The 25,406-nt window shown below is 42.7% G+C and overlaps 1 protein-coding gene across 6 annotated transcripts in view; it reads right to left on the minus strand.

Moving 5' to 3' along the window:
- Nucleotides 1-25,406, minus strand: part of FGGY (FGGY carbohydrate kinase domain containing) — a 398,623-nt gene that overhangs the window by 78,951 nt on the left and 294,266 nt on the right. For 4 of the 6 annotated variants that reach the window (XM_036446820.2, XM_036446819.2, XM_045584551.1 and 1 more), the window contains exons 12-14: nt 15,386-15,460; nt 8,595-8,715; nt 683-777 (exon numbers count right to left, since the gene is read on the minus strand). In XM_036446820.2, the coding sequence (XP_036302713.1) occupies nt 683-777; nt 8,595-8,715; nt 15,386-15,460 (291 nt within the window). The remainder of the gene's footprint in view (nt 1-682; nt 778-8,594; nt 8,716-15,385; nt 15,461-25,406) is intronic. The other 2 variants (XM_045584552.1, XM_036446816.2) reach the window with 2 other exon arrangements.

Here is a 25,406-nt window from a genome sequence, read left to right on the forward strand (position 1 = left end):
ACTATTATATTATCTCTCAAAGTCTCGCCATAAAACTCCACGCACGTGTGAAATGTCTTTTGCAATTCAATGGTAGGAAACAGCTCTGTCTCCTCAAAAATCTGTTATGTTTCCCCTTTTTGAAAATAAGAGTTATGCAACTTATCATGTGTTCTTTTCGTCTTGGCTGCAAGGAAGCTCTGAGTCAAATCGTGTGCTCAATCACTGCCACCAATTTCCTTCTTCCTATATTTTTGTTCCTTATTTTGCCCTTTAATTCCTTTTTTACTGACATTTTCATTTGTGTCTCTTGTTGATGGAGGCCTCAAAGGTATTTGTACAGCGTTGGGTAGAGATGAAATAATCAAAATTTACACGAAAAATGGGAACATTGAACCTTACCTGCTCTATGTGCTAAAAGAAAGTGGTCAAAGGAAAATTTAAAAAAATAATTTAAGAGCTATTTTAAAGGAGAAAAAAAATCAACAAGAAAAACAGAATGACCAACATGAACAGAGGCCAAGTCAAATAAAAACGGCAATAAATACGTCTGAGGCTAGAAGTGTTTGTGCTTTCCCTGGCTGGAACCTATCATTCCTTAATTATATCCTGCGCGTGTTTTGCAAGCTGTGAGCTGCTGTCAAGAGGAAGGACTGTGACAGACAGGGGAGTTGCCTCGGCCCACCCCTGGCTCCTCACATACCTGCACAGAAGTGAAATCCCCCAAGGCACAGGCACCCAGAATAGCAGCGCCCACAAGAACAGACTCCACCTCCTGGGACAGGACCACAGGCATGCCTGCACAGGACAAGACCACACCTCGTTAGGGAGCAGGGCCTAGGCACCTTGGGGAGCCAGCAGGCAGCCCCAGCAGCAAAGACACCTGATGTGAAGGTAGCAAGAGGCTCCCTGCACGCTGCCCCCCACCCCACCCCTCCCCTTGTCCTTTGGGATTCCCTGGCTCTAAATGATTCCATTGCCTCTGCCTGCTGGTGCTGTAGCCAAGAGCCCCAGGGGAGCCAACACCATATAGGTCAACTCATGAGAATTTTTTTGCCCAGGTTTCCTGGGCTTCTGCTAGCTGCTGCCTACCATTTGGTTCCATTTCAGTTCAATGGACAGATGCTTATTAAATGCTTTGCTGGGCCCAGGGAATACAGAGATGAATTGGACTCTGTCCTGCTATTCAGGGCTCCAAGGGGAGATGGATGAGAAAGAGATAAAGAGGGTTAATTCTGTAACTGAGATGCACTAAGAAAAGGGAAGTAGTAAGAGAGGGGGTGATTAATCTTTGTCTTGGCTTCCGACTTCTCCGAGTCTGAGTACAATGACTGACAAGGCCCTCCAGGCCTGGTGCCCACCCTGACCTTCCTCACCTCTCCCCTCGACCACACTGCCCCACCTCCTTGTTCCTTCCTAATTCTGTGTTCCTCTGTCTGGGCCACTTCCTTCTGGAGGTTTGCACAGCAACTCTTTCTCACTCTGTCCTTTTTTTTTTTTAAAATGTATATTTATTGATTGTAGAGAGGAAGGAAGAGGGAGAGAGAGAGAAACAACAATGATGAGAGAAAGTCATTGTTTGCTGCCTCCTGCACACCCCACACTGGGGATGGAGCTCACAACCGGGACAGGTGCCCTGACCTGAAATGGAACCCAGACTGCTGATTCATAGGTTGATGCTCAACCACTGAGCCACACTGGTGGGCTCTCACCTCAAGTCTAGGCGCAAATACCTCCTTCCCGAGGTGGCTTTCAGATCTGAGATGACAACTTACTCACAGCGCTCCTTACTGCCTTCTCTATTCCCTGTCCTCTGTTCTTTATTACCGTCGGTTTCCCCTGCTAGAACAGAAGCCCCATGAGGGCAGGGACTTTGCTTTGTCCTTGGATTTGAAACCAGTATCTAGTTCACGTTGAGCACTTAAATTATAGAAGAACAAACTGGGAAGGGAAGTGGAGGCACCAGGGTGGAGATCAGGACTAAGCATGCCTTTGAAGGAGTGGGGGGGGGCTTCCCGGCAGGGGAGGGGTGAACCCCACATGCCAGTTCCCAGAGGTTGAGGGTTCACAGTGGGTTTAATATAAGTCACTTAGAATTCTTAGGGTTTTATACGTGTGTGTGTGTCTAATAAATAAAACATCTATGAAATATAAATACAAATGTATTTGCTAATCAGGAGATGGCAGCAAACTCCACAGAGGTAAGCTCTGTGAAAAGAGTGTAAAATTTTTTTCTACTCAAGATATCAGACCTGTTTTTTCTAAAGACGGGACTTTTCTGGGAAGACTCCCCAGACCCAACCTCCTTTGCATTCCCACCGTCTCCTAACTCAGCCTCCTGCTCTAGGACTGGGGCAGCTGTCACCCATCACAGACAAAAGGGGCAGGGAACAGAATCCCCACATATCGGGTCTAGTAATAATTAATGTCGTTTTTAAACATTCGTTTAAAATCTTGCTTGGCGTTGACTTGTATTGACATAACCTTCAAACATGTGGTATCTACAGAACATGTGAAGTGCAATTAACAAGTTTGCTTGAAAAAGTTTGTGTTTGGTTTGGTTTTTGTTGCAAAACTAGGGCTAAGAAGATGGCGGATGCAGAGCATATTCGGCACTGCATGCTTTACGAGTTCCAATTAGGAAGAAAAGCAAGTGAGGCTGCAAAAAACATCTGTAGTGCTCTTGGTCAAGATGCAGTTAGCGACAGAAAATGCCAGCGTTGGTTTGAGAAATTTTGCGAGGGAAATTTTTCGTTAGATGACAAGAGTGGTCGAGGCCGTGTGTCCAATTTTGATCAAGAAGCTCTTCAAGCTCTTTTGGTGCAAAATCCTCAAATTACCCAACAAGAGCTTGCTACAACTTTAAATTGTTCACAAAAAACAATTTCCAATCAATTGCGTGCACTTGGCAAAGTCCAAAAGTTTGGAAAATGGGTTCCTCCTGAGTTGACCGACAACAACCGTAATCAAAGAGTCACAATTTGCAGTTCCCTCCTCTCTCGTCAAAACCGTTTGCCGTTTTTAGAGCAAATTGTTACCGGAGATGAAAAATGGGTGCTGTATGTTAATTTGAAAAGGCGGCCTCAATGGTTGGACAAAAAAGAGGCTCCGCAGCCCACGCCAAAACCTGACTTGCATGTGAAAAAAGTGATGTTGTGTGTTTGGTGGAATTTTAAAGGAATTCTTCATTATGAACTTTTATCATCTAACCAAACCATTACAAGTGCAGTGTATAGTGCCCAATTGGAAAGGTTAGCCCAAGCTTTAAGAGAAAAAGAACCCACGCTGATTAATCGGAAGGGCGTAATTCTTCACCACGATAACGCACGACTGCATACTGCAAGAATCACTGCTGAAAAACTGCGCCAGTTGGAATGGGAAGTTCTCCCTCAACCTGCATATTCTCCTGATATTGCCCCTTCCGATTACCATTTGTTTCGTTCTTTGCAAAACTTTCTTCTTGGAAAAAAATTTAATAATGAAGAATGCCTCAAAAATGCATTGACCGAATTTTTTGCATCAAAATCACAAGAATTTTACAACAGAGGGATTAAAATGCTTCCTGAGCATTGGGCACAAGTAGTAGAAAACAACGGCAACTATATTGTTGATTAAATTTTGTTGTATTGTTTAAATAAATTTGATTTAAAAAAGTATTAGAAAACAACATTAATTATTACTAGACCTAATACATCCCTGAGTGCTCAGGGATACAGGCCCTATCTCACAGGGCCAGACTTGAGACTTTGCCTCAAGCATCAGGTGGTGGGGTCTCTGGGAAAAGCTCAGACCTGGTGCACCAAGCCCTGTGTCCCTCAGCATGCCTGTCATTTATAGTCTTTGGGCCTCGGGTTCGCCAGGTGTAAAATGAGGATGATGAGAAGATGGTCCACACAGGTTTGCTGGAAGGATTCATGAGAAAGGGCACACGGGGTGCTTAGCACATTTTCTGGCCTATGATTAGCCCTTGAGGATGGTGGCTGCTGCTGTTAGAATGAACATCCATGGTGAGTGAAGCCCTTCTGCATGCACTTCTCCTGGGCTGGAAACTAGCCCAGTGTGGAGGGGACCTCTAGCGGGCAAAGACAGATCCAGGAGCATGGAGTGCTGTGCTGGCCAAGCCAGGATGGAGCACTGAATGCCTTTGCAGGATCTGGGATCAGGCAGACAGAGTGTGACTGCCACCCCGTGCACTGGGGCTTTTTAGGAGGCAGCTGCTCCAGATGTTCCTCACCTCCCAAAACCCTCTTTACCCTGTTTCAGCCTCAAAGGTCCTACTCAGGGGGGAGCTACTTGCAGGGCCCCTCCTATTGGGAACTGGAAACCAGAGTAAACCTGGTGAGTCCCCCATCAGCTCTCTAGTTGCAGCCCAGGGTTTGAATTCTGGTTTCCTTGTTGACTTAGCTGTGTGGTCCTAGGCAAGTTAGCTAATGTCTCTGTGCCTCAGTTTTCTCACCTACAAAAGTGGGGTTAAAATGCCACCTATCGCACAGGTAATCTGCTATAAAGAATAAAAATGCTATGGTAAGTAAGGCACTTAAAACAGAGCTTGGCCCAAACCGGTTTGGTTAAGTGGATAGAGCGTCGGCCTGTGAACTGAAAGGTCCCAGGTTTGATTCTAGTCAAGGGCATGTACCTTGGTTGCGGGCACATCCCCAGTAGGGGGTGTGCAAGAGGGAGCTGATTGATGTTTCTCTCACATCGATGTTTCTAGCTCTCTGTCCCTCTCTCTTTCTCTCTGTAGAAAATGAATAAAATATGTTAAAAAACAACAACAACACAACAGAGCTTGGTTTATAGAAAGCACTGAATTAGCACTAGTTGTTATGATTCTTAAAATGGACCTTATATCTGCAGTCTCTCTACATCTGTTACCCTGAGTTGGAACCAACTCACTGCTTCCATTTGCCCCTCAGGTCAATCCCATCTCTTCCCTCTCCCCTGACCCTATCTTTCCTGAGCCCTGGAATACTGGCCTCTGTGCACCACATCCAGGGCCTGCTTGACCTCTGGCCGCATCCTCAACTAAGCTCCAGCTGTGGAGCCCCTTTATCTTAGGCTGGTTACCTCCCTACGCTGGGCCCTGTAAGCCTAGAGGTGGTAAGACTGTGAGTGGCCCCAGGGAATTGCCTGGTGGTCAGAGTTTCCCCACACCTTGCCCACACCTCTGGAAACAGATCCTGGTTGACTTTTCTCCAGTAAGTCCAGTTGAAGTGCCATCTGTTCCCTGCCTGGATCTGACTCATAGGGACACCGACGTCCTCTGGGTCCCACTGGACTCCTCGGACATTGGAGGGAGACTGAGGGCACTTTCCCTGCTTGTAAAGACCCTGTTGGCACCGCCAGGCCCCGCTCACTGCTTGTTCCTGGGCACGCTCAGAAGAGGTTTCAGAGGAAATAAATGAACAGATGATTACAATCATAAATAAGGCAGAAAGAGGGAACTCCTACCAAAATTGCCAGTACTGAAAAACAAAATCTAGAAGGAGGAACATTTAGTCCCAAGTCAGTGGGGGAACCTACAATTACTGAGGACACACTAGATATTTCTTGAAACCATGGTGAACCAAATACCCAGGGCAGGACCATATTCCTCCCCTCAGGTCGAGGATGTTCCCAGGCTGGCCAAGCCCACAGGGCAAAGATTTACGTGCCACACATGAAACCTTCTCAAATAACACCTCCTTCCCTGCAGTGTGGACTAAGGAAAGAAGTGAACTAACATTTATTGAACACCTGCTTTGAGCCAGGCACCGAGCTTAGTGCTCACAAACTTGTGAGTATTCATTCCTTAGGACACTCGATAGGAAGGATATCACATTATTTCTATCTTTCACATAGGGAACTGAGGCTCGAGGAACTTGTAAGGTGACTTGCCCAGAGTCACTGAGCTGATCCCACCCCACAGCCTGCTCCACACTTTCTCCAAAATATCTTCCAGAGTCCCTTGTGTTTTCCACCTGCATTCCTGAGAGTCATGTACCAGGTTTATAGTGTCAGATCTTTCTTTGCAGGAAAAATGGGAGCAACGACAAGATTTAAAGGCACCCAGACCTCTACCTCTGCACCCACTGCTCTGCATGTGCCTTTTGTCGTGATTATTTTATTTATTTAGTCTGTGTGTGCCTTTTACAGAGATGAATGCTTCGTGCTCTTTTTCCCCCCAGTGCTGGGTGAAGGAGAGGAAGGAGGCAGCCTCGCCTGGAATGTGAACTATTTTATCTGATGCATTAATGAGTTTAGCAGAACCCCCAGCATTTGAAGGCAGATGCACTTTGCCATCACTTGTCACTCACAGGCTTCCCAAGGCAGAGGAATTCCAGGCCAGAGAAAAGGTCCCTTTGTCTGGAACTATAACTGGTCCACAGTCAGGGACAAAGGGTCCAGTTTCAATTGCAATCCAAATAACGATTAACAGCCTTTTCATTCAACAGCCCGAGGAATGGTTTCCAAAGCAGAGATTTCTGTGGAGCCTAGACAACCCCTGCTTCTGAGTCAGCTCAAGGGCGTCAGGCTTGGATGAGGATCCATTTTTACAGAGGTTGGGCGCTGGTCACATGGCCCTGCCCTGGGTTACCGGGTTCCCACTTCCTCCAGGGAATGGGATTTTATCTTCCAGGAAGGGAGTTTTGGGGGCTAGTAGAAGGCTGACAATTGGAAAGCCACTCACAGATCAACTTTTAAGTCAGACTCTAATCTAAATGAAACTGGCTGAGGTTTAGATAAAATGTAGTGATGGTTAGCCCAGCCAGCGTGGCTCAGTGGTTGAGCTTCAACCTGTGAATTAGGAGTTCATGGTTCTATTCCAGGGCAGGGCATATGCCCCGGGTTGTGGGCTCAATCCACAGTAGGAGGGGTGTAGGAGGCAGCCAATCAATGATTCTCTCTCATCGTTGATGTTTCTATTTCTCTCTCCCTCTCCCTTCCTCTCTGAAATCAATAAAAATATATTTTTAAAAAAATGCAGTGATGGTATCCCTCCTGGGGAAAATGACAAGGAAATGTAGGTGACTTTTTACATTCTTCCTCTTTCTGCGTGAGAATGGTTTATTTCCATAGGCTTTAGGCTCTTCAGGAAAGGAGCCACCATCATCAAATGGTTACAAACTGAGCAGGAGAATTCAGAAATCTGGGCCTGGACATACCTGGGTTATAATCTGTTCCTGCTCCTTATTAGGTGCTTCAGTTTGGACAGTTAATGTAATTTACCTCCATGAGCCTCTGTTTCCCTGTCTGTAAAATGGGGCATCAATGTCTACCTTTTGGTGGTATGTGATGACTAGATGTATATAGAGTGATTCCCACTCACAGACAATGGGAGCTTGGTTAATGGGAGTAATTTTTGTACTAAATATCCTGGTACATTTGCCCTTGGACTGTGCACTTTTTTATGTTGTCCTCTGGCTTGTGCCTCAGTCTAGTTACCTATAAAATAGAGATAAACGACTTTTGTTTGATCTCATGATATGCAGGGGTCAATTATGCCCATCACATCTCGGAAAGCTCTCATTTGCCAGAATCTGCATGGCCTAGAGGGGGAAGGGACCTATGATGTGACAGAGTCCGGAGCACAGAACCTGACCCTCTGATAAGTAAGGAATCAGGGGTCAGAGAAGTAAGGAATCCAGGAATCCAGGATCATGGTAAATGGTGGGAAGTGTAGGGTGGACTTATATCAGACTGGTGATAGAGCAGGATCCAGTCCTCCCCTACTTTGCTGCCCCGAGGCCTGGCCACCCTGGGATGGGTCCTGGGAGGTGAGCGGCAATCCCAGGAGACCCTGGCAGAGGAAGGAGCAAGAGGGGGAAGGGCATCAGGTCCAGAGGGATGGCAGTCCAAGCCAACCTCTGGGACACCAGCAAACTTCCTGTCAGTGGGGCCCCTTCCTTGGAGCCATGGGTCTGCCCTACAGATTCTACTCTGCTTTGTCTGCTCAGATCACAGAGTGATCAGTCCACCATTCTGGATCCTTCCCATCTGTGTCATGATCCCTGATTCTGATGAAGGCCTCAGGGTTTTAGGGCTCAAAATTTCCATCCACCGCCAGACCCACAGTCCCAATAGCAGCTGGGATCTGCATTTCCTCATCAACTCCTCCAGATGGCTTGTCCTGCACCATCATGGTCATTCCACACCAGGGAGAGGAGCCCTTCTGATTCCATTATGCCCCGTGCTTTCTTCACTCGGAGCTCTGGCTACACTAAATCTAACATGTCTGTGTGTTACCTGCCTTCCTTGACAGATCTTGAATTCCCTGGGGGCAGCTATTATAATTTATTCAGCTCTGTATCATCAATATTCTCCACAATGTCTAGGTCAGAAGAGGTATGCAGTACTATTGAGTAAATATCTGAATTAGGATCTCACCCTGTGGACCTCTCTTATCTCATTTCCTACCATCATCCTATAGTTATATTCCCAAAAAAGTTGCTTTCCCCATCGTCATGGCAAAGATTCCAGAGTTATTTTTAAAAAACAAACACTTTAGCATAGTAAATAGTTGAAATAATTTGGCATATCACCTTATGCTCCTCTTCTCAACCTTGTCTAGATCGTGGCCATGACCATTTGCTGCCAAGGCTAAGATGACCCTCCCTCTTCCTCCTCAGACTTACCAGTAATGTCCGCGTGCATTTGCACAAAAAGGGGATTCTTGCTCAGGCCTCCACACAGGAAAAGAGTGCTGATCGAGTGCCCTGCTGCCTCCATGGCCTCTATAATGAAGCGGGTCCCAAACTTCAAGGGAAAACAGAAGGAAGCATCAGGGTGAGAGCAAAAGAACATTTATGAAGTGTTCACCCTGAGACACAGCCCTGAGAGCTTTACGCCTGTCCCTACCTCTGACAGTGAGACCCCCAAGAGATAAGGGTGTCTCTAATCACACGGTTCACACCTGGGAATCCTCCTAATGACTACAACATTTGCTTCTATCAGTTGCTGCATGATATTGATCAAAACAAGTGTCAACTTTAACATAGTTAATAGATATTAATACAGTTCATTCAAGAAATGAATTTCTGATTAGTCTGTGGTGGCCCAGGTCTTCTGTTAGGAACTAGGAATGGAGTGATTACCAACAGTGTTCTGAAAACAATAGTCAGTGGTCCCTGAGTCTATATTTTTTTCCTTAAATAAGAACTAATACATCTGTTCCTTGAAAAAGGACACCAACAAATGGAGTAGCAGAAACACAGAAAGGGTTCTAAATGCACAGAGAAGGAAGGACTCAGGCATTGGGCTGACAAAGGGCTAAAATGACCTTTGTTATCATATGAAACCAGGTAGTGGTTCCCATAACAAGGCTTCCAGAGCCAGAATCCATTCCCCAGCAGTGCATGACAACCTGGGATGATATAAAAATCACAGGCTCTGGCTGGATGAGGTCATTTCTGATGTATCTTTATTTCAGCCCTTGAGTGGCTTCATAAAATGTGTTATCCTCATCTTTGTATTGCTAAATCTATGAAACTCAGTAAGAAAATATCGATGCTTGGGAGGAGGATACCACTATAGGATCATCATGGTGAATCTCAATATACTATTCGTTAGTGCTAGCTAGGACATTCAAATGGCTGAAAAGCATAATTTATTTGAAAGTTCAAAAACTAGAAGTTCCCAAGTCCTAATTCATTTGGGATGAGAATTAAAAATAAAAAAGATTAAGTGCGATGTGGTCACAGGCGCCCAGAAGAGGTTTTTTGGTAGAGATACAGCCCTTAAAAAGTTTAGAGACTGAGCAATTTTGGGAGATGACAAAGTTCTAGGTGTGGACATGGGAGTGAGATGCTGAAGCACACAGATGAGCAGGTCAAGGGAGAGGAGGAGGTCAAGGATCTGAAAGACCACAGGAGGTGCAGCCACCAAGAAGTTGTCAGGTTTGAACTGCAGAGAATACATGAGCCAGTATCACAAATGGAAGTTCAGTATCACTGGCAGGTTGGTACCCAAGTACTTAGAGGGGATATAGTTTAGCTTGAGGGCATGCCATAGAAGCTTAACCAAAGTAAAGAAATAAGGTTTGAGAAGTGGTTTGAATGCTCCCATGACCCCCCAGGGGGTGGAATGTAGGGCAAGCAAAGCCTGGGCTAGAGGTACCTCTGGGAGAGGAGGTGACTAAAGAGTGATCTGGGGTCCATGGAATCCTGATTGCTGTGGCATAAATGATGAGGAAGAGACAGTTCAGGAGCAAAAGAACAGCCATTCCAGCCCAAGGTCTATGGGGTTTGTAGAAGATATTAGTGAATCTGATAAGGTGAAACTAGGGCCGCTGAAGATAATCCACAGCTGTAGTGGGTTTAAAAAAAAATTTAAAACATGTTGTACCACATAAGGCCAGATGCTGCTTATTGATTATGGTTGATTACCCCCAGATGTTCTTAAGCTTTTTGGCAGTCTTGAACCCTCTTGAGAATGTAATAGAACCTACTGACCTCCCAGAAAAAAAGTCATATACGAAACTGTATTATAAATAATTTTCAGAGGTCTACAGGTGCCCATATGTCCACCATGGATCATCTGGTGTCCATGGAGTACAGGTAACCCTCATCTGCTCTAGGGGCATGAATCTGTAATAGGTAAGATCATGGCTTTTGAATGTAAAGGATTAAGGCATTTTGCCTATTTCTTGAATCAAACCTCTACCTAGCCCTTCTAAGACTAAATTATCATTTTTAAAATGGAAATAATATCACATGAGGTTCACCTAAAAATTCTATGGATTTTCAGAATTAACATGAAAAAAAAAATTAAATTTCAGCGTCATGAAATACAGTAAGCCCTGCACTGTAAGGTTGCTGCTATAGACAGTGTGCCTAAAAGAGTGTCAGTGTTGGATGCATGGGGAGTGTTTAGACATGAGAATTGTTCTCATGATCAGCTCTCTGCTATGCGCTTAAATGTCATCTCTAATCATTGACAAATTTGAACACCACATATTGCTATTCTCATTTAGGAGTTATAAATTTGCTTAAGGCAATAGAAACTGTATAGGTTGGAGAAACTGCCTTTCAATGTGCATGGAAATGACATGCAAAATTGATATTTCTAAACCCGGGACTTGGGCTCATGTGATCAGAGGGCCTGAGTTGAGAGTAACACAAAGCCCAGTGCCTGGGAAATGGAAAGAAAGGATCAGGACAAGAGGCACTCCCTCCAGCGGGGCTGTGACAGCCTGTCTCTCCCTCGTGAGGCATTGTTGGCCGAAATTTCCCACTCACTAGCGTTAGTTACAGGGCCTCCCCTTTCTCTGTCCCAGCCTCTACTCTGAAGCACTCCACTGCCTCAGATGTTCGCCAAAGGGCTTTGTGCTACCATGATTCTGTGCTCACCTTTCTGGAAAAACTGTTTTCACAGAGATTTAAATTAAAATTAGGCCATTCCGCTGGGAATGTACAGAACCAAATGCAAATTGTGAGATTTCAAATGCAAATAGTACTTTTGAAGAGTTTACTCTGAAAAGAAAACTATGGATGGACAGGCTATGGAAAAGCTGGGTGTTTGACAGGTTTTTCAGTGAAGTGTGATCCAGAGAGAATTTTACTTGGAAGAGTATTTCACAGGGTCCCAAGTTAACTTCTTTACAATGTATCTTCAATTTCATTCAAAATACCAATCACAGATATTACTTTAGAGAGCAATTAGCCTAACTATAACCTATCAAAATAGGTGCTGGGGCCTTATTCAAAGCCAATGAGACCGATGTCCATTTTCAAGTTTAACATTATTCAAAAATATCTGTTATCAGACTGCTTGATTAAAATGCACATTTTTGCCTAAAAGATCAGCACACACAGATACTTTTGCAAAACAGACTGAACTCCTCACAGTTCAACAGACTCCATTACAAAGTCCTACGGAGAAATCTCTGTCTTAAATCGCCCCCCCTCCTTTCCCCCTTCGTGGTAGTATAAAGGTCATTAAGTCAACAGACAAAATAAATATAATAGCTTTTAATACATGTACGGCCTATTGCATATAAAATTGACTTTCCCAGTGTGTGGTATTTGGAAAAATGTAGTGGCTCTGCCACCCCACCCCCACCTCTCTGCCACACACACCATCTGCATTAAGTTTATCCTTATTCATACATTCTTAGACTTCCGCTGCAGAATTTAGCAGACAGGGGACCCATATAAGACAATCCTGGACAAACTAACAATGTTTTCTAAGATGTGCCAAGACAGAACTGTTCTTGGGAATGCCTGAGAGCTTGTTTTATCCAGGCAGCTTTTACAAGTAGATCAAAAGCAAATGCGGCATAGTGACATATAAAGGGATGACATGTGGCAGTGAGACGGACAGGGGTTCAAATTCTGACCCTGCCATACACTAGCAGTTTGGACTTGGCAAGTGGATTTCCCTTGGTGTGTAAAATGAGGACAATCTCGCTGATGAACAGGTTACTGTCTTAAGCCACAGAGGGGTAAGGCACTCTGTTCGGTGCCTGGAACTGAGAGTGGGTGTCAAGGAGAGGTAATAGTTGTTAGGATCCTGTGGTGTGCACCCTCAGTGGCCTTGTTCTTCATGTCCACCTCTTAGCAAAAGCTCTGCTTTTCCAAGGTTATTCAGTTCAGGAAGCAATTCCTTCCATTATAAGACTTTCCATACAGTAACAGTGAGGAATCAGAAAATAAAAGTTTCTCAATACATCACCCATTTAGCTTTATTTTAGAAATCTCAGCTCTGCCCTTTACTAGTTATATGAAATTGACTGATTAATTTCATTGAAGCTTAGGTTTCTAATCTGTGGAATAGGGATTATCATGCATATCTCACAAGGTTGCCAGATAATGTCTGTAAAATATTTAGCACAGTGCCCGGAACACCATACCCCCAAACTATATTATTTATTATCATTATCATCATTACTATAAAAACAGATCACTAAAGCATTGTTTTTACTAATGATGTGTGCTGCTGTTCTCCATTTTCATCTTATTAGTCATGCTTCCATTTTGATGGATGTGAGAATTGTCTGTTTTTGACCATGTCCCCATGAATAAAGCAGGCTGACTGATTTCACTGAACTTGCCAAGCTATTAAATCAATAAGTCAGTGGTTTTAGAAAAATAAATTCAAACTTGTCTATAAACAAAAAGGACTGTTTAATCAAGCTGGTTGATTCCATACCCCTACGTAGTTACATGAAAGACCACATGTCCTGTTAGTGGGTGGGAAGTTCTATTGTCTTATTAGAGGAGCATGGTGCCTGGAAACATCTGCACATAAGGAAAGCACCTTTGCAGGTGATATGGACATGTGGGGAAAATGCATATAGTTTGAAGCAATGAGCTTATGAAAGAGGTATGGAGAAATAATTGAATAGCATAGAAGTATATCCATAGAGCATTAACAACCAAAAAAACCCAAACAACAATAACAACAACAAAAACAAACACGTGATTTAAATAGGCATGTTTCTGAAAAGGAATTTTGAATCTGAACTTAATGAACTGATTTTTCCTTTCTTTTGGTGCCCATTTTTTTTTTTTAATCCAGAGTGGCTAAGTTCACTGGAATACTTGTTATTTGGGGGTTCATACCAGCTCTGAGACCGTGAAAGCCCTGAGCCACTACCTCAACATGTACTTCTTACCTGTACACATACAACCTTTTGTATGTGATTTTAGGGTTAGAAGCCTTTTGTAGTCCACCCAAAGTCCCCTCTAGAGAATAAGATTCCTTAGACAATCATGTTTGAGCTTTTGTAATTTTTTTTCATTTTTTATTGACCTTTAGATTAAGAGCACATAACACTTTAGATTTAAATTATTTTCTTTCTCCATTCCTGACATCTGAAACTTTCATGTACAGTAAGTAGCTAATTATCTAAAACCAAACACTTCAGTCTTCTAAGAAAGTTTACTATTTAAAGAAACCCTATAATTGATTTTTTTGCAAAGTGAATAATATCATGTGTTTTATAAATTTGGACATTCCTAATCCCTGTTTTTCTTAATGCAAGCATACATGGCAGCTACTTGCTTGCTTCTATTCAATTCAACTTAGAAGATAAATTAGATAAATGAAAAGTTTGATGGTCAAAGACTTTAACACCTTTCAGCTTTCAGCTACTTGAAGTTATTAATAAAGCAAGTGAAGACCTTCATCAAGATTTCCTTCTGTACAGACACCCTTCTCTTTCTGGCAAGCTCCCTTTTAATTAAAAATCTCTGTCACAAAAGCATATGATGTATCTTGCAATGCATATAGTTTAAAGTTTACTGATACCATAAGTCTCTGAAAAAAAATAGCATTTAAACTCTTATAACCACATCAAAATTACAACTAAACTACATGGCAACCATCATTCAGAACCGCATGAAATCTAGCTGAATGAAAGTCCTACAATTAAGAATATAAAGAAGCCACAACCAGAATGGTAGGAGGGGTAGAGAGGAGGAACAGACCCATACCCATACCCACTTGTGGTGAATAAAAATCGGGATATCTCAGCTGTAGAGGTCCCAGCCCCACAGCCCAGGGTTCCAGTGGCAGGAAGAGAAGTCCCTATAACTTCAGGCTGTAAAAACCAGTGGGGATTGAGGCTGAGTGAGACAGAAGGCTGCTGGAGTCCCAAGCAGTTCCTCTTAAAGAGCTGGAACTCTGGCTCTGGCTCACTCCCTCTGAGCTCCAGCACTGAGACATCAGCTTAAATGGCACCAGGGACACATGGGAGGAACTGCAGTGTACAGCATCAGGGCATCCGGGGGAGGGGGCAGCATTATCCCAGGGCTGGCAGAGGTCATTGTGCCTTTTTTGAGCCCTCCCATCACATAGCTGGCAGAAGGACACCATATCTGAATCTCCATCAACCTGGCTAATATCTTTGGCTCTGCCCTGGCGATTCCATGAGAATCCACCTGACCCAACTTTCAGGCCCACCCAATCAGTTTCTACTGGATTTCCCATAAAACAGCCTATCTTGTGAGCAGCCTAGCAGAATGCTTGCTTTATTGCCATGGGGATAAGGCAAGTGTTCCACCCTGGCCGTGGAAGGCCTCTGGGCAGTGGAGAGCCTCTGGGAGCAACCAGGCCTTGCAGAGAGCTACTGGTGCATGGATTCATGCTCAGGGCTACTAGTATTGTAAAAGCTATGTATGGTATCAGATGGGTATGATATTTGTCAGAATGATCACTTAGTAAGTTATATAATATCTAATCACTGAGGTATATATCTGAAAATAATATGTTGTATGTCAACTATAATTTAAAAACAAATGATTAAAAAATGTATGTTTTTATATTTATAGAGAAATACAGTTGACCCTTGAACAATATGAGTTTGAACTGCACTGGCCCACTTATATGCAGATTTTTTCAATAAATACCATACATTATTTTCCCTTCCTTATATTTCCTTAATAACATTAAAAGAAATTTAAAAAAATGCATTAAAGTGTCTTACAGCAATGGCTTGAACTGTGGCCAGGTAGAGAATGGCAAGATCATCAAGGTCCTGAGATAGTTTTAATCCAGTGACCTGCAGACATGAAAACAAAAAAAGATGATGGCCAAAAGGAGCTGCCATGGATAGAGTTGATTCCCACAAAACACATTCAGATGTATTTTCTTGCTGAAACAAGTCCTATGCAAATCCTTTTTTGTGAGCTGAATGTGAAATGACTACTAAATTGTTTAATCTCCAGATTAGGAAAAATGATTCCTTCTTCCTCAGAAATGCCTTGCCTTGAATGAAACAAAAACAAAACAAATACTATAGAAGATTGTGTTTAGTATTTCTGATCATGGAATAAAATTTCTTTCCTCTTCTTTAAAAAGAAATCTTATTACACATAACCTTTGGCTTACAGAATGCAATAACAAGTAGTAGTGGCATTCTCATAAAAGTTGATCTTATTCCAAGTTCTGCTACTGTCAGGATTCAGTGTAACAGCATCCAAGGGATATTCAGGGTAAAATAATATGTCTCCTATAAGTGTTATACCTATTAGGGGATAATTTAGAATCTGTGGTTTTCAGGGGAATCCCATTAAAGTCAATCAGAACCACATGCTTATATGGAACGTGTCAATCTCTGAGAGATTCCAGAACTGAACAGGATGCTGAGTTTGAATGCCTTTGAGACTTGTTCACCATCCCACTTTCATATTTCCCCTTCATTGAGGTGATCTCTCGGGACCTTTTCATAGGGTTAAGACCATTGGTTCCATCAAACCTAACGTGAAGTTTGTGGGCATTGATACCAGAGTTCACTTTATATCTTCACATTACAAAAATTAATTCACTCAACATGCATTTACTCAAAGCCTACAGGGGCATGGTCTAGAGTTCAACAGATGGTGATGTGCATCTTGCATTATAATATAAGAGCAGAGTGGTCCATCTTCCTTCAGCTCTCCAGTTTCCACTCCTCACCGTGATTAAGGGACCAGTATTGGCCTGTTGGCAGGGCACAGACACTACTCTTCCCTGACTTTCCTCTACCTTCCTTTACTTACCCAGTCTCCAAGTCTTGCACATTTGATCCCCACCCCTTATTTTTTGCATCCCTCCTCTTTCTTCATCCTGTCTCTCACTTCCTTAAACAAGGCCACCATTATGTCCCTCCTGCTTGTTGAATTAGCCCCGGGGCAGATCTCTCCACTACAGAGCTAATAATTATTCTCAAATGCAAATCTGATCATGATACTCCTTGGTAAACATTCTACCTCTTACCCTTGTTTTGAAGCAGAAATGACTTTGCTGTTTTATGTGCTTCTTCCCAGACTTGCCCCTGCTCACTACTATGGTACCTGAACTTGTCCTTCCTCACTTAGCATCCTATGCTCCAGCTGTTCTGAGAGTCTGTCAATACGGGGATTCCTGTTGAGAGTTATTCTTGGCAAGTAACTGCGCAGCTAGATGAAAAGAAAATGGCTTTGATTTTAAACCAGAGGAGCATTAAAGTTTGAAGGAGAGACCAGAGGAGAACTCTGGGGAGAGGAACTCTCAAGCCAGGAACTCTGTGAAGGGTTATCTCTCATGAAACTCCCCAGAGACTTAAACAGACATAAGCACGTTTGAACTAGGAGAGAACATAAACAATGCTGTTATTATAGAAATTCATTTCATAATCTTCCTGAGGAAATAATTTGCCTAAAAGCACACAGAGAATAGAAAAATAGAAACCAAAACCTAAATATTCTGAAAGTCTGCTCGTATTTTTCACCACAGTACCTCCAATGCCTAGCACTGTGCCTGATACATAGGAGATGCTAAGTTAATACTAGTTGAATGTGTGAATTAGTGACAATCCAACAGTCTCTCTTCCTTTCATATACTACTCTCTCCTAATAGCCTATCCTTCTCTGTCATCATATAATTAGGAAAGGATAATACTACTTGACCTCCTCATACATTTAGAAGGGGACACGACATTTGCTCCATGTCCCAAGACAGAACACTGGAAGATCACTTATAGTTGCTCACTCTATGTCCTCAACACCCCAACCTTCATATTAACCATTCCTCATGGGAGGAGTGGTTTACATAAGATTGGAGTAAAAGTAGGGTCCCTGTAGCACATGAGGAGCCTTTGTGTGAATTATAAAAATGGTGCCCCTTCAGGTGGATTAAGGGATGACATCTTAGAGAGTGATTTCTAAAAAGGAGCAAAGTGAACAGGATGTCAGCCTGTCATCTCTCACCTCCCCGCAACTGAATAGCTTGTATAAGTAACCAGCCCCATGGCAAGCCATGGTCTTGGGTAAAGATCACTAGTCCTGAATGGTATCTCTCTCTCTTTATTCTGTACTGGCCAGGCTTCACTAGAGTCTCTGTTGTTGATCTACTGGGAAAGCCTTTCTTCCAGAGCCAGTCCAGGATGTTTGGTTTCCTCTCCCCAGGCATCAATGTGATGTGAATCAAGTCATAACACATCAGCGTGACTGGGTACATATCTGCCAGGCAGACCCACGTTGTCCTATAGGGCAATCCTGACCCAGACTTGGATAAATTATAATGATGGTGTCCAGGGGTGAGGGTGGGGTTGACTTTGTATATAGGAAGAACTATTCTATTCATTTATTAGGAATCCCAGTGCTCTTTATAATAACATGATAATGTAAATAGTTCTGATACCTTCCCCAATTAAGAAGACCCTACAGAGAGGAGTATGATATTGCCAGAGTAGGCTTATTCATAAAGACACAGACTTCTAAAAAGTACTGGCATTGGAGCAACAAACTATCATGGACCCGTCTCTAAATTTTGAGTCTCTCCAAGGGCTAATAGGTCAGAAAATAGAAAATAGTTTCTTTTCTTTGGAAACTGAGAATGAGATAATCAATGGAAATCAGCACAACATCTAACTGTTGAGCACGATAGTAGCTGTGACAAATAGGGGGGATACAGCATTTCTTTTTTTGATAAATAAAACACACCTATCCTTCAAGGGAGAAAAAGTTACTCCCGGGAAGAAGATCCTCAGTATAAAAGGGAGTCAGCCAGCTTCTCCCATAGCTACTGCCCATATTCCCTCACCACTAGCATCGGGGCCCTGGAGTTGAGATGTGACTCATTGGAAAACATTTCTCTTGACAGGGCAAAGTTGTTAAGGTGTAGGGCACTGGGGAGGAGAATCCTGCTTTTATGATATCTCACCTGATATGCATGCAGGTGGAGACATTGGAAGGCATCTGATTACTCCCATTGATTCTCTCAAATACCATGGACCTCAGTCCTGCCTTGTCAAAAGTCAAATGACAGCCCACGATGGCACTTTCTAAGGAATGCCTGCCATGTGGACCGCTTCAGAGGCCATAGAGGGCCTTGAGGGAGCTGTTGGTAGGAGGATGGCAGCAGTGCCCTGGGAATGCCAGGGATATTTTGTGGGAGGTGCAGCTTTGTAAGCCGTGAGACAGCTGGGATAGGACAGATGAGCTGACACCCCGGCTGAAGGCTGAATGGCTCCATCAATAAGAGGAAGTGGGAAGAATGCATAAGTGGAAGAAATGTGTTTACAGATGTGCATGTGCCTATTTTGAATGTCTGGGCGAAACAGCAAAATGTATGGGGAATCCCCAGGAGACAGCTGCAATGGTAAGCACATTTTATTTATCTGGGCTATTGTGTAATGAGAACTGTAGGAGAAAACATGTATAATTACTATTTAGAGATGTGTAAAAACTGTATATGGTGGCCAAAGAGATGCAAACTGTGTGTGATGAATTCAACATCTTAGATAATGGTTATAAAATGCTATGTACATATGGGGATTTCTAAGCTGAGAAGAGTAGAGAAGTAAACTTTGCAGCAAGACACCTGGGTTTATATATTGACATAACCCCTAACTGGCTACATAACAATGTGTTTTGTAACCTCTCTGACCTCATTTTTTTTACTTGTAAAATAATAGTATCTCAATAATATATGTGACAATTACATATTATTTGCAAAGTATCTTATTTTTCAGCAAGCTGTACTGAGTCTAAAAGAGCTAGACACTTGTAGTGCTAACTATGTGTGCACAGGCAACATTTAAAAATGTTAATTTCCTTTTCCTTTCTCTTGAATGCGCAAAGGGCTCAATCCCACTTATTAACTTAAATAAAGCATCTCCTTCAACATGCTATGGGGTATCACAGTGGGGTATTGATGGGGCTGCTGAAGACTAGTGGCTGTAGAGGGTGGGAAAGGCAGGGCAAAGTGTATGCTGACCATCAACATCAGGGTTATAATGCTAGTGGTACTAACATGCAGGAGTGTGAAGAAGCAGCATGTCTCTGAATGCCCAGAAATTAGATAGTGGGGGGCTCACTTGCAGAAACTCCCTGCAGAAGCCTTAGTCCTTATGCACCTACACACTTCCATTCACTATGTGAATAAGAAAGACAGTGCACTTCCCCCTACTCTTGGGCACAATGCTGAATTCTTCCCTAGGATCCTAGTTGGATATAGATTTCCTGATATCCAACTTCAGATTGACTGAACTTTTGGTGTGAGCCCAGCAATTTGCATTTTCAGCAAGGTCTTGATATATAGTAACACATGGGAATAGTTGTCCTAAACTTGGCATTGTGAGTTATAGCTTCACAGGCCCTAAAATAGTTGAGATTAAATATTGTATTAGTAATTTAGCTAGCTAAGTTTTTCCTTCTTACTTGTTAAAGAATTGAAGTGATTATAAAATAAAGTGGAGGCATTAGAAATAGATTCTCAAGGGATCTCTAAACATTATAGAAAACAAGAAACAGGATTCGCAGTGCTGAGATTGGTCATCAGAACTTGATGAGGTATCCATGGCTCTGGGGAATTGGTTGAAAGCTTTCCAGAACACCAAGGAACAGAAAAAAATGTTCTGTTTGTTTAGTCATTAATGAAGGTGGAGCTTATGGATGAATAGCATGGAATGAGGAGGATCAGAGAAGGATTTAAAGGAAATTTCTGGAGGGAGGAGATGGGGACGGTCTCCCCAATAACATGCATGCGTTTCAGTAAGTCTCAGGAGTTGAGGCTGATCCTTGGCATTGCCCAAAACTCACCCAGATTCAGGAAATAAATGTGTTGACACAATGTGATAGGCAGAATTCTAGTGATGTTCCCCCAAGATTCGCCAATGCCTGGTCACTCAAACAAACACTAATCTAGGCATCGATATAAAGGGACTTTGCAGATGGAACCAGTTATTAGACTGTTGACCCTAAAATATGGAGATTATCCTGGATTACCTAGTTGGGCTCAATGTAAGCATATGAGCTCTTAGAAGCAGAAGAGGAAGGCAGAAGAGTCAGTCAAGAGATATGGGCGAAGAAGAAGACAAGAGAAATGAGGCAGAAATGGAAATCAGAGCGATTCAAAGCATAAAAAGGACTTGATCTGCCATTGCTGGCTTTGAAGATGGAGGAAGAGGACAAGGAGCCAAGAAATGCAGGTGGTCTCTGGAAGGTGAGGACCCCTGCCTGACAGTCAGCCAGGACAAAGGGACCTCAGTCCTGCACCAGCACAGAGCCCAATATGGTCAACTTGAATGAGTTTGGTAGCAGATTAGTCCCAGCCCTGCTGATAAGAGCCCTTCATGATAGTTTTGTGAAAACTGGAACAGAGAAACCAGTTGAGCCAGCCTGGGCTTCTAACCTACAGAACTGGGAGAAAATACGTGTAAGCTTAAAAGTCTGTGGTAATTTATTACAGCGGCAACAGAAAAGTAACACACACACACAATGACTAGATGATGGGCTGACATGATCCCTCATTACCTTCTTCTACTGGGGAACTCAATATCCCACAGCATAAGTTCATGGACTGTTCGCCAGATGTACCAAGCACTTCACACCTTTGCCTGCTCTGCTTCTGAAGTTCTAAATCTAGAGTTATGCTGATATGTCAGAATTCCCAAGATCTTCTGGACAACTGTCCTGGCTCCTCCTTACTATCATCCAATCCTGTCCTAAGCACCAACTTGGATCCCAATCTTGGTCCTCTCGCCTTAACTCTTTTCCATTATTTCTGTTCGGCCTTCCTGGCAGATTCCTACTTGATTCAGTCCTCATTGTGTACTGCCTTGGGAAGAGCTCTGTCCACAATACACTGCCCTCTTCCAGTTGTATTTGTTTAGTATATACATAAAAGATTAAAAAACCCATCTTTTTTTAAATGGGGGTCTTGCAGAATTGTTATGAAAGTGTGGATGATGCATGTCAAGTTTCTACTATGATGCTTGGCACATTGTGGACCCTGAAATATGCTACCTATTATAAATCACAATACCAGCTGTGAACTTAGTTGCTTCAATAAAAACAAAAAATGCCTGGCCAGTATGACTCAGTGGTTGAATGACAGTCCCATGTACCAAAAGGTCACTAGTTTGATTCCCATTGAGGCACATGGCCAGGTTGCAGGCTTAATCCTTAATAGGGGGAGTGTTAAGAGATAGCCGAGCAATACTGATTCTCTCCTATCAATGTTTCTATATCTTATCTCCTTTCCCTTCCTCCCTCCCTCCCTCCCCCCCCCCCCCCCTCTCTCTCTCTCTCTCTCTCTCTCTCTCTCTGTCAAGTCAATAAAAACATTTTTAAATAAATAAATAAATAAATAAATACATAAATAAATAAATAAAAACAAAATTCCCCTCACATGATAAGAAAAACAGTCAAATGATACTGAAGATATTAAGCTTTGTTATCAGGTTCAATTTTTCATAGGCAAAAATATTATGTAAAAAAATAGCCAAAATAAAACAATATTAAATCACAACATAACATAACAAATTGAGCCTTCATGTTGCCAAAGCTTATCTATATCTCACTGAAAAGCTTCTCCATTGTCCATCATCTCATCAGAGGAAGCCACAAGGATACAACCTCTGACTTCCACTGAGCTCCTGCAAACACTCATCTGAGTTGCTGACTCCATCCACATCTGACTGTGTTTAGTGATGCCCACCTCTCGCTGGGATTCAGTCCTCTGGGAACTGGCTCAGATCTCATAACGCTTCTTTCTCGACTCCCTCCTAGTTTTCCACATGCACACGTGTTCTGTGCTTGCTTTGAAGAACCTGTGGAGCAGCACTCACCTTTCCAGCAGTCTGAGCAGCATATGGCCTACATTAGAGATTACAACTCTTCAAAGAACCACAAAGTAACTTTCCATTCTGGGTTAGGCTGTACTTGCAAAGTGAAGCAGAGAAAATGAGTTTCCACCTATGGTGAGCATGGCGTATTCTCATGGGCTGATATGTCTCTGAGATAATTTAATTCTGTAAGTGGATATTTCAGGAAAATAATTTTTAAAAATCAAAATGAAGAGGCCATTTTAATTTGAGAATAAAAAGTGGTTACCCTAGCTGGTTTGGTTCAGTAGGTAAGAGTGTCAGCTTGTGGACTGAAGGGTACTGGGTTCAATTCTGGTCAAGGGTTTCAGGTTGGATCTCCTGTAGGGGGTGTGCAGGAGGCAATCGATCAATGATTCTCTCTCATCAATGATGTTTCTATCTCTGTCTCTCTCTCACTTCTTCTCTGAAATCAGTCAACATATATTTTTAAAAATGACCACATACACAAGGAGGAAAGGACTATTTCAAAATGCCTCCAGCTCTAGCTGTTTTGTAAAGTTTGCCAAATTTGAGATTTCTGTTGTAGAGGATCAAGGACTTAAATAGAGAAGACTAATCTCTATCCCCTAGAAAGCTACTGGTATGAACCAGGCGATCTTTCAGCTGCTCTCACAGGTTTTTTGTGGTGATGACCTCCATGGCTGGTGACTCCAGTTGGTGCTGGGACTAAGGTAGAGAGATCATGATGGGCTACTCGGGACTCAATCCAACTAACAACTTGTACACATGCAAGGAAGAGCCACTAAGAAGGAGCCACAAACTCAAAAGCATTGGCAGTTGCTATCTGTACACCATTTGATTCTGACAATGATGCTGCAAGGGAGCCTGTGACTCTCCTGCTTATGCTGAGCACACTGACCTCACAGAGCTAAGGTCAGAGACCTCGCAGCCAATACACTCTCAAACCAGAATGCAAACACAGGGCTGACTTCAAATCCAGGCTTTTTCTACTGTTTCACAGGGATAAAACCACCCACCCAATCATTCAAAATAGAAACAATACCACACACACACACACACACACACACACACACACACACACACCATGCATGCATTCCTAGTAGTGAGGATTTACCTTCATCTATCTGTATGTGTGGCCATGTCATGTTCCTTTGTTTTAAAACAGAAATTTTCAACCTTTTTCATCTCATGGCACACATAAATGCATCCTTAAAATTCTGCAACACACCAAATATATATTATTTTGCTGATCTGACAAAAAAAATCGGCATAATTTTTGTCACTCACACCAGATGGCTATTGTTGTGTTAGATGTTGTCATATTTTTTTTATTTGACAATCTGAAGGAAAAGAGGTCAGTGCCCGCACTAAATAGGCAGGTATTGCATGTTTTAAAATTGCTTGTGGCACACCAGTTGAAAATCACTGCTTTAAAAGTAAGCATTTTTTTGTTTTGGTTTGGTTTTAAAGAACCTAGTATTACCAGTGTTAAAGGTTTTGACATTGATTGATTGCCATTAGCCAAGCTTCTGCTTTGTTTAAATATGGCATGTGCAGCAGCCCTTACCTCTCCATGCCTCATTCATTAAGTGGAAAGGGGAACTATTTACATAGGTGGCTACTTGGTCCCGACATACTGTTAAGTTGCCCACCCTCTAATCGCCATCTCTTTTTAGCCTAGTTCTGTGGGTCGATACAGCATCACCAAAGGAGATATAAAATAGCCAGCCACATGGCAGGCAGCCAACTATTAGCAGGACAAAAGAAAATGATTCTATCAAGCATAATGGGAGGAGGCCTGGGATGTGCTCTGCTCCTGCTGATGAGGGTAGGCACCTAAAGTGGAAGGGTCGAGAGCCAGGTTGAACCATGAGTGGCGATTACTGTTGAAATCCGAGATGGTGAGGTTGGGAAAGAAACTAGAACCATAACTGAGAAGAGACAGGGTCAGAGCTTTAATCCAAGGACCAAGGCAAGGGTAAAAACGGGAAAAAGAGCAAGAAGGCTGGTGGTCAGAACAGGGGAGCAAGGACCGGCTGAGGAGAGTGGCTCAGTATTAAGCCATGCATGATGTAGCTGTTATGACTCCTTTTAAGAGTCCAGAGTTCCAGGCTACCTCATGAGGTATACATCTTAAAAGTCAGGATTCATGCTTATTGAAGCTCGGCAATTTCCTGGCATTGGGATCTCGGGCAGGGCAAGACACTTTTCATTCCTCTTTGGCAAATAAAGATTAAAATGATTGCTTAACCACAGGCAATTATTCAGTGCCTGTCTCGGACCTAGGCACTGTTGCAATTTAAAAAGTAAAGAAGCCAGAGCCCCCACCTTCAAACAGTTTTTCCTAACACATTCAAAATATATGATACACAGGCAAAAATAGTATGTTAAATTATTATTCAGCTCTCACCTTATTTTCTTTTGTAAAAACTATTTTTGTTGCCTTTAATGCAGGTTTTAATTCTGCTATTGTATTTTTAGTTGTTTTTATCATTTCCCTTTTTTGTTTTTCCCCCCAATTCCATTGACTTTTCATCCTAATAAGTTTCTGACCCATTTCACTGAGTTATATACCTTAAAAAAAATAACCCTATTGAATATGCCAAGGAGTTTTAAATGTGTTCTTTTAGTTTGGGTAGTAAATAGTTTATAAGAGGCATTTCTTTAAGTGTTTAAAATGGTACGTTTTTTTTTTTTGTATGCAACGTGTTTTTCCTAATGGATTCACTTCATCACTGTTTTCATTCATTCTAACCAGAGTTATCCATATTCAGTGTTTCCCAGCATTCAGTCCACATGACTTACTCCCACTCCTCTCCCTGAAACTTGGCTGGGGCTCTTCAGATCTACAGCCAGGAGCCAAGCCCCAGAGGCAGCAGTTTTACTTGGGGTGGATTTGTTGGCCAGAGGTGGG

Source organism: Pipistrellus kuhlii, unplaced genomic scaffold (genome assembly GCF_014108245.1).
Source record: "Pipistrellus kuhlii isolate mPipKuh1 unplaced genomic scaffold, mPipKuh1.p scaffold_m20_p_2, whole genome shotgun sequence".
NCBI lineage: Eukaryota > Metazoa > Chordata > Mammalia > Chiroptera > Vespertilionidae > Pipistrellus > Pipistrellus kuhlii.